At 38.6% G+C, this 10,456-nt stretch overlaps 1 protein-coding gene across 1 annotated transcript; it reads left to right on the top strand.

The window, feature by feature from the left end:
• Positions 1-8,964: 8,964 nt before the first annotated feature.
• On the top strand, positions 8,965-10,456 carry LOC118752963 (LMBR1 domain-containing protein 2 homolog; the record flags this gene model as incomplete). The annotated part of the gene is given in 2 exon segments (XM_036487810.1): positions 8,965-9,870; positions 9,924-10,456. Coding segments are annotated over 2 exon segments (1,439 nt in total), but the record flags the coding sequence as incomplete, so codon positions are not given.

Raw genomic sequence — 10,456 nt, forward strand, 5'->3', positions numbered from 1 at the left:
ATTGAGCTTGAAAATCAAAATGCGCTACTCGACCAACTGTGTGTTAGAATTCGTGGTAGTTCCGACTCCCTTGTTGATGCTTCGTATATTCCGCCAAATAGTAGCCACAGCATTTACACAGCACATGTCGACAACATTAAATACATCTCTCGCTTTGAATACAGTAGGAGGTGATCATCTTTGCGTGCTCTTTACAGGAGTGTAATTTTCCCATAACTAAAACAGACATGCACCATGTACCTCTAGTTGTTGATTTTGAATTTTATAAATTTTCTAAACTTAGCAATGCTAATTCTAGCTCATCATTTAACTTTAAGCAATGCGATTTTTTGAAATTGAATTTTTTTTTTTGTTGGATGTCAACTGGGATAACTTGTTTCACCACTGTGATGTCTTCGAGTGTTTCGAGATCTTTAGAAGTACTGTTGTAGAAATTTGCAAATGTACTGTTCCAGTATTAACAAAAAAGCATTACAAGGTGCCATGGCACAATGCGGCTTTAATGAGACTACGAAATAAGAAAAACAAGTTTCTTCGTAAGTTCAAAAAAAGTAATAATAATGTTTACTTCGGCCTGTATAAAAAATACTCGAATGAATTCGTATGTTTGGATAAATTTTTGCATAGAAACTATGACTCCAGTTCTGAAACCAACTTAAAATCAAATCTAAAAGCGTTTTGTCATTTCGTTAATTCGAAAAAATCTTGTTCCAGCATTCCGTCGGCACTTTTTATGGGTGACAATGCTGCTAATACTCCTACAGAAGCCGCTAATTTATTCGCTGAATTTTGTAAGTCCAATTTCACAACAGATTCCAATAGCGATGAGAACGTTTCTTTCTTATTTCTGAGGATGTGCTTAGTGGCATTGCTTGGCTCAAACCCTCCTCACAAACTGACGATGATGGTTTGTCTGCACTTTTGTTTAAACAGTGTGAATCTTTAGTGTATCCATTATTGGAAATTTTTAATAAATCCTTATCGTCGGGCACTTTTGTAGATAATTGGAAATTAGCTTTCATCACTCCAATTTTTAAAAGTGGTAACAAAAACGATATCAGCAACTACAGACCCATTTCAAAGCTTTCTGCCACGTCAAATCTTTTTGAGTGCATTGTCCAAGACAAACTTTTATCTGCTGCTAAGAATTTAATATGTCCGCAGCAGCATAGCTTTATACCGGGCCGCTCAACGGTATCAAATTTAGCAGCGTTTTCAGATGACTGCATAACTGCTTTCCAATCAGCGCTTCAGGTTGATACGGTCTATACTGATTTTTCTAAGGCTTTCGATAGGGTGTCGCATAGTATCCTGTTAAGAAAAATAGCCTGCATCGGTTTCCACTCAGTTTTTCTGAGCTGGTTTTCATCTTACTTACACAATCGTCGTTGCATGGTTGTTTTCGACAATGTTAGGTCTCTGCCTTTTGTTGCACGCTTTTAGCATTTCATTTCTTTAACTTTTTTTCGGCCATTGTATAGCACATAATTAGCTCTATATTTAACCGGAAAATGAAAGCAATCGAACTGCTTGGTCCTGAAATATAAGCATTTAAAGAGAGTGTCGTTACGTGACAAAAAATGGAAGTCGATTTTTTCTTTTCTTACAAAATGGCAAAACTCTGCGACGTAGCGTCACGTGACATAAATATCCATCGTTATATTTTTGTAATATTGCTTTTAAATGAATTTTTAACGCAAATAAAACATGTATTTTATGTAGAATATACTTTATATTTTGACTTCAGCGCCAATTCAGGGTGAATTTGTTGGAGATCTATGATTTACTATGTTTCAACTACATACGCTAAATTCGAACCAAATCGGACCATAAATGCGGGGTTTCGAAATATCTCGACCTTGGTGCCACCTAGGAAGACCATTTTACGCAAACATGATTCTACTTTCATAGCCAGTATATATTTTAAAAAGCAGACAAATCGGCCCGTAAATACGTTAGATATAAGACATTTTTTTTTTTTTTGTCGTGGTGAACGTTCCCATGGAAACACCCATATGGCTTTTGTACGCTTCAGGCTTGAATACGCGTCCTTTATCTGGTCTCCTTATTATGCGTGTTATGTTGCTAGGATTGAGCGGATCCAAAAAGTTTTCTTACGCTTTGCGCTACATAACTTACGCTTTTCGGACACTATCCCCACCTATGAATCGAGATGCCTCTTGATAAACTTAAAATCCTTGCAAAGTAGGAGAATAATCCTTTCTTTATCTTTTGTTTTCGATCTAGTCTGTGGTGTTGTAAACTGTCCCGTACTCCTTGAGAGGATTTTCTTTAATATACCTGCCAGACCTCTACGCTACTCAGAGTTTTTCCATGTTGGTATTTTTAGGGCTCTATATGCACGAAATGCTCCCATCACTAGAGCCTTAATTGAATTCAACAGAATTTATAAATATGTTGATATCGATTTTTCAACTTCAAAATCAAGGCACATAAATACAGGTAGAAGCCAAAATGACGTTGCTCTCATGAGAACCAAACCTTTAAACTTCAACTTGATTTTATTTTATTTCCTATATTTCGTTACGCTTTGAATGTCATATCGTTGTTTTTTTTTGAATGTTCGTTAATAACAAATTTTAATTTGCATTTGAATTTTTGTAGTGTTGTGCGGTTTATACTTAGTGTATGTGTTAAAAATGCAACACCTGAAGCGTTGTGTTTTATGTGGTGTTAAATATAAGGCAGATACCACTAATTTTTTAACGTGCCTCAATGTCCTTCGCGTAAGGAACGTTACGAAAGCAGCTGTGGGCAGAGCTGCATGAAATGCCTTGCTGTGCGTTAAACATTTTAAAGAAGTAGATTCCACAAATACACCGGGAGGTACAGGAAAGGCACGTTTGAAGCCAAGTGCTGTTCCTATGACCCTTATGCCGAAAAGTCCCTCCAACAACACTGCAACTCATAAAACAAAAACAGAAAACAACATACACGTTTTTTCAAATTTTAACTAAAGAAAATAAATAAATAAGAATAAACTTCAAATATACTTAAAAACGTCAACCAGTGAAATGTATTTTTTTATTTTTCCTTACACACGCTCATTTTTATTTTTACTCTCCCGAAAACTTTGGCTTTTGTAGGTTTGATGTCAATTTGGCTTCTACCTGTTTTTATTGTACCATGTTCAAAATATCGCTTTAGGAATTCTCTGAATCTTTTTTATAAGTAGTTTTACTTTTTCTTATTATATATTAATAATGTCAATCTATTTTCTACTTAGCCTATAAGAATTTTTATTATATTCATTGGCTAAATAAATAAATAAATAAATATTCCGTCGGGACCCATGGCTTTGGAGGCTTACGCCTTCCCGATGGCCATCTGAACTTCATCGCAAGTGAAAGCAAGGGGGGCACAAGTGGTTGGCAGTTTGTGCAGCCTTCTGGTCACTCGACGCTTGGCTTTGTCCACTGGAGGATGCAATATGAACTGCCGGCTAAAATAGCTCGCGCATCGCTCCGGGTCCGACGAAGCATGGTCGCCGAAAGAAATTTCGACTCTGTCGTAGTGCTTCGTCGGATTGGACAGTGACCTCACGGTTGACCAAAGCTTACTCACACCAGAGGTGAAGTTACAGGTCTTCAGATGCTCTTCCCACTTCCGCTTATGTACGTTCGCTAGTTGCCGAATCTCCGCGTTGAGATCCATGATACGGGGATCTCCGGGATCGGCCTGACGAAGGCTGTCACGCTCATCAGCTAGAACAGCCGCTTTGGCAGGGAAATTTGGACGTGGGTCCGTTATGCATCCTGCCGGTACGAAGCAAGCTGCAGCAGCGGTGATAGCCCTGCGGAACTTACTTTCACCAAGGTGGGCGTCGGTTGGGGTGGGGAGCGCAGCGAAGGTGTTTTCAGTAAATTCCGCGAAGCCTTTGCAATCAGCTTTATAAAAGTTTATATAGGTCCGGTGTTCCGCGGAAGCAAAGTCGGTTGGTTTATCGATCGAGATGACTATGTGCAGATGGTCTGATGAACGCTAAGCCACCACCATTATCTCGCTCGCGATCTCGACGGTGCATGTTGTACCCGGCACAATTCAACAATGTTGAATTGCTGTGCAACTTCGTCTCTTGGACCGCAGCTATCAATACACCATGCCTTCCCACGGTTATCTCCTCGATCTTGCTCTGAAGCCCGTTACAGTTAAATTGAAGGAGCTTCATGTGGTTCGGGAGACGTGTGGTAATGCGGGGTGTGAGAGATGTGTGTGGCCTTGACGCCATTGGCCGTGTGCGCTGCTGTGGTGGTTCCCGCCCTGTGGTGGTGGTGGGTGGCGTCGCAGTTGGGGTTTGCGACCGTGCAGCGCAACACGGGCCTTCGAAGTTCCTCGTCCAATCCCGCGTGGTGCGCAGACCTGAACATGCCCTAAAGTGGCACCAGCCAAGGCAGGTGTTGCACTTGACTGATGTCACATTACGGAATATCCTGGTCTGACATACCGTGCAGATTGTAGGAGGAACCAAGAGTTGTTGGCGGCGGCGTGTGGGTGGTGGTGAGGTTGTGTATGTTTTGTGGTCTGTCGTGGTTGTGGTGTGGTCTATTGTGTTGTTATGTTCTTGTGCTGTGGTGTTTGTGTGGAGCTGCTCAGGTGGGCTGGGGCTCTATTTGAGCAGCAGGGGGCCACAAACGACGTGGTCCACTGCCGATGTGTCCGTAATCCTGAGCAGAGTCTGAGGTGACTCCACCCCTCGCAGGCATTGCACTTGACTGAGGTGGAGTTGTGGTGTAGTCGTCTCTGGCATACACAGCAGGTGTAGGTTTCTGGCCCTGGGCTTGACTCGATGCCAGCCCTGAGCAGAAGAATACGTGGCGAATGTAGCCCTATGGACCAACAACTTTTGAGATACTTAGCCGACCTAAACGGGGTGTGATCGCCAAAACAACAGCCCTTGGTCGGGTAAAAACCGAGTCATTCCGGTACATAAAACCGGCTGTCGTGTGAATGTGGGAATAAGCCGGTGAGGGCACGCTGGTTTCAGACGCACTTGACTAAAATAAGTTCGAACGCGCTCGTTGCGTTGCGCGTGAGCCTTCAACTAAAAATAACAGTTTTCCATGTTGCGATCCATTTTTTTTCATCGACAGAATATTTTAGAGAGTAAAATATTGCATATCGTCGTTTAAAGTGCAAAACCGCGTATCAACAAAATGCGAAACCGCGTATCAAGAAAATGCAAAACCGCGTATGTGAGGTTGCATACATTATTCTCTAGAGAGTAAAAACACTCATATTTCAAATGGTTCTCTTTATAAAGAAAACGCATTTCTGGCTAGTATATTTCAGGACGAATGGATAAGGATTGAGCCAAGAGCTTGTGTGAGCAAATCCAATTTTTGGCAGCCAATGCCAGTTACGCGGTTTTTGCAGAATGACGATACGCGGTTTTGTACTTTAAACGACGATATGTGTTTTTTTCTGTGTGAATAAGCGGCGGAGAAAATTATTATTTTTATATTTTTACCAACAATTTTTAAAAATTTACCCTTAAAAATTATATTAAAATTAATAAAACTATGTTCTAGAAGAAATTTTAATAACTATAAAAATAACGGTTGATTTGTCAAAATCGGTCAAATATATCGTCTGTAATTGAATTTTTTAGTAAAAAGCATAATGTAATAAACAAAGTGAAATCAATATTTGACGTACGCTTATTTGAAAATATAAATGTAAACAATTCGTATATTTGTTTACATTAACCCTCTTTCGGCTTTGGTTCACGTATGGTACAATGAAGCATATAACAAAAGCTACATACATATGTATGTAAGAATGCGTTATGGCTTAGCGAATTCCAACACAACTTCTTTTATTGCAAGGTCATGTTGGTATAGAAAACATTCCCATACCCTTGAAAAGGGTCGTCGTCGCGTTGGTAAGAGAAGAGGAATAACTTATCTGCGTCGGGAACACCAAATGGAACTGACTTATAGTGATTTCGTTTCTTCAAAAAAATGTTGCCCTTCCACGGTGCAAAATGTATTTGGTGTTACACTCAACCCTGTTATAGGGTATCACTGCAAATTTAGTCCTTATTAACGCACGAAAAGAGGAAGGGGCAATCAAAAGGTGGCATTTTTTGGTAGAAACGAAAACACCATTAGTGTCATTTATCTCGGCAGCCAGTTCAAAAATGTCCTATCTCAAAAAACTTTTCAACAACCCTCTATTTCAAAATTTATTTGAAGAACGCCCTATTGCAGAATTTGATTGAGATAGATTTTTAAAGTTGCAATATTTTTTTTTAGAATTTATGCGTGTTGCACTAGAATTTCCCTGATTTTCTCGATTTTAACGAAACCCTCAACAACCCACTATTTCAAAATTTAGTTTAAGAACGCCCTATTACAGAATTTTATTGAGTTAGATTTTCAAAGTTGCAATATTTTTTTTTCAGAATTTATGAGAGTTGCAGTAGAAATTTCCTGATTTTCTCGATTTTAGCAAAAAAATTAGTATATAGTATGTATATATATACACATTAAGATTTAGTATTCTTTCTCAAATTAATTACTGCAATTCAGAACCATCTATTATTACTAAATTGGCGAAAGTATACATTTTATGCGATACTTCACATCTGTTTGGCGCACTCCGGTTGTATTTGTTATTGGACATTATTTTCACGATATGCCTTTGAGAACATACCCACTCTTTGATCATTACCTCTCATCTGATGAAATAGCAGGTAACATCTTTGATGGTACTGCATCTGGATCATTAATACTTCCATAAATGATTTCATTCGATTTGAAGTGCAGAGCGCAGTCAGTTTAACACCACACGCATTCATCCACTCCCTTCTTTGCGTAACATCTGTTGGCAAACGAAACATACCTACCTCATTGTTGTGGGTGCTTTTGCATAAACAGCAAGTATCTGGCATTTTAAACAATTTTTTTCTTTTTGTTCTTTAATTCCTAAAACAATTATTTTTTGATCTGAAATCAAAATTTTTTTATTTTGAAATTAATTTATAATGTTGCTAGCTTCAAATACCTTTTTCATATAAGCGTATTAAAAATAAATACTTATCTCATATATTGATTTCACTTTAAAGGTTTTCACCAAGGCGAATTTATATAAGGTGGTGTTACTAGCTCAGCTGATTTTGTGTATGTGTTTCGCCGCATAGCTTCTGATATCAAATTGAAAAATTTTGTTTGAATTTCTACACACACTCTTACAGATTTTGACAGTTTATGCCGCCATAACTCAATTTTAGTGAGCATATACAATGTATATGCAGGGGTTTTCAAACTTGTTTGTGTCTTTTTGTCAACTGATTATTTTACAATGTATCTAGCCAGGACTATTACGGTTTTCTATACTCTTCGATATATAATTGTTTCTGATATACACATTTCGGTGTGAATTTAATACATATTTAGGTGGTTCACAAGGTGTCGTAAGTGTCCTATTGTCGTGTGTCGTAAAGTTTTGAACGGCTAAACGAATGTTTAGAGGACTTGAAACCACAACCAAATACTTTTTTAACGGTGTGAAATTTCATAATGCCACTTTTATGCGAATCCCTTAAATATGGTTCACTGTTCAATATTGGAGCGGGTGTGAAAAAAAAATTGATGACTCCACCCATTAGAAAGAGAACGGTCCAAACTTTAAGGCAAGTCACCCTTTACCTCTCTGATCGCTCGGCACTCATTTGAAATGGGGTAAACTTAGCATTTTGCCAGAAAATGTAAGCTCGCAGACTACCTCTCCGCGTTGGAGGCCTTCGGCCGCGTTTAGAAAAAATAACCCTAATCTGCCCAACTCCGGCTACACGGTATTTTTTACAAAGAGGTGCATATTTCACACCGAGTTTGTTAACAATTTAGTGTTCGAAAATTTTAAATCTTTATTTTAAATCAAATTTTAATCCTTTTATCGCAGACGTATGTTCACATTTTTTTTATTTGGGATACGCGTGTGAACACAATAACCCAAAATCATTGGACAAATAACCGAACCATACCCAACAAAAGACCGTTTGCTTGTTCAAATTTCGATTATAAGAACAAAATGCTTTAAATAAACAAAAAATTAATAATAAAATTTGAAGGACTTTAGATATTGGATATGGGAGCAAGAAATGTCACAATCTGCTTAATTGTCAGGTTGTTAATATGGCGACGAAAAAGTGACAATTGAACTACCTTCTTTTTTGTATCATGATAAATACCAATTTAATCGCACTCAATCACCGCGCATTTTTCATTTTCTTTGTTTGTTTTCATTCTTAGGCAGATGTCAAAAACGCTCAGAAATTTACTTTTTTTCATTCTTTTCCGATTGCGTGATCTTATTAGTTGGTTCATGGGCCCGTCCCCTTTCCTCGTCGCTCTCTCCCCTACAAGCTTCGAGCTGCCGCAACAAAAGTTTCCGTGTCTAAACATCGACTTACCAATTCTAAATTCATAATTTTGCAGCTTCCCCTCAAAACAAAATGTCATTTGCTCTCAATTTTCTCTACTTTGGAAGTTTTTTGTATACAAGAACACAAAAATGTGCTGGTTTGCAATACAAGAACATATTGATCAGTTAGATCGTTCCAAAATCTCAAGAACGATATGCTGTTATGGTCTGATTATGCATACTTCGCATAACTTTGTACTTTGTATGTATTCCGTTACGCAGAAATTAGCAGAACTTTAAAAAACTTAGCTATCTGTTGAGTTTAGATTTTGCATCACATATTTTTATTGCACTGGTTATGCGAAGTTATGCGAAGTATGCATGAAAATTAAAAATTAAATTTCGAAATAGAGAAATAAAAAGGTTAGACCCGTAGTTTTGCAATGTAGTTCCTTTTTTGGCTTTCCTTGAGCCCCATATGTGGATTCCTTTCCGGTGACACTTATCGTACAAATCAATTGTCTATGTACTTATGTATGTATTTACATACATTGTAGACTAATTTTTCATTATATATTTTTAGGTTACGCGCTTGTTGAAGTGCCACGTTCACTGTGGAACAACGCCAAGCCGGGCTTTACCTTAGAATATGCTTATTTCAAAGCAGCTAAACTCAGCACAGATAAGGCGGAGGCTGAGGAGATTGTAGATGATGTGCTAGAGTCACTACAGGGCATAAGCCGCGCCGTTCCTAATAATCACGAATTACGTCCCTGTGTAGAAACTATACTGCGTAAAGTGCCAACTGAACTGTTGGAACGCGCGGTACGCAACTATACCCGAGCAGGAGGAAATGGTGGCACCTCAACGATTGTTCCTTCAGAAAGGGCTTTAGTGCGTATACATAAACAAGTGATAAAATCCTTACAGACATTACAACGAAGCGAATCCCTTTGGAGCGTGCAAGTGCAGAGAGTTTTGCATTTGGAAGATGTATCACGTAATATGCACTCAGCAGACCGGCGATTTAAAGCTGAATTCCCACCAAAGCGAACTCAGCTTGGTACTGCCATTTATAGCCCAACACTACACTGGTATTGGGAGTGTTTATATAAATCACCATTTTTGAAGATTCTATGTGTTTTCACTACAATCATGTCATTTATGGTCGTATGGAGTGAGCTTACCTTTTTTAATCGGCGACCAGTTCTGTCCATATTTGCGAATGTTATTAATATGGCCAAGTATAGTTACGACTTCTTCACAATAGAGCTATTTTCCATGACTGTGCTTTGCTATCTCTTTTATTGCACTTACTCTACGATTCTCCGAATACGTTTCCTGAATTTATATTATTTGGCTCCTCATCATCAAACCAATGAGCATAGTTTGATATTTAGCGGTATGTTGTTGTGCCGACTGACGCCACCCATGTGCCTAAATTTTCTAGGACTAATTCACATGGATTCGCATATAATTAAAGAGGTAAGCTTGATTTAATTTTTAACTAAAAGTATTAATTTATTCTTAACTTTTAGCGTATTCTCGAAACCTACTATACCCAAATAATGGGTCATATGGATGTTTTAGGCATTATCTCGGACGGCTTTAATATTTACTTTCCAATGTGTATGTTGGCATTTTGCCTCACAACTTGGTTTAGTTTGGGGAGTCGAGCGTTGAACGCCATGGGATTTCAACAATTTCTTCAAAATGAAACTATTGCCACTGAGTTGGTACAAGAAGGTAAAGATCTGATTGCACGAGAAAAGCGACGGCGACAACGCTCCACTGAAGCCACATCACGACGAAGAGATCTCACATCTGTGACAAACGAATATATTGCTAAGTATCGTAATTTAGCAGGACCCAACGCACAAGCTGGGGCCGTTGGCAATTTACGTTCACCAACGGATGGTCTGTTATGTGATGGGGACAGTTTTAGCTATGCGACTGTTTCATCGTCGTTAAACACTCGTGCTCCACCCCTGGGAGTTCCACGCAGTCTGTCTGAAGAAATTAATGAACGCTTTGGTGTCAGCAAAAATGTGGAGGTTGGCTTTAAAGGCAC

The sequence above is a fragment of the Rhagoletis pomonella genome, unplaced genomic scaffold (genome assembly GCF_013731165.1).
Source record: "Rhagoletis pomonella isolate Grant_MI unplaced genomic scaffold, Rhpom_1.0 Rhpom_scaffold_02009, whole genome shotgun sequence".
Classification (NCBI taxonomy): Eukaryota; Metazoa; Arthropoda; class Insecta; order Diptera; family Tephritidae; genus Rhagoletis; species Rhagoletis pomonella.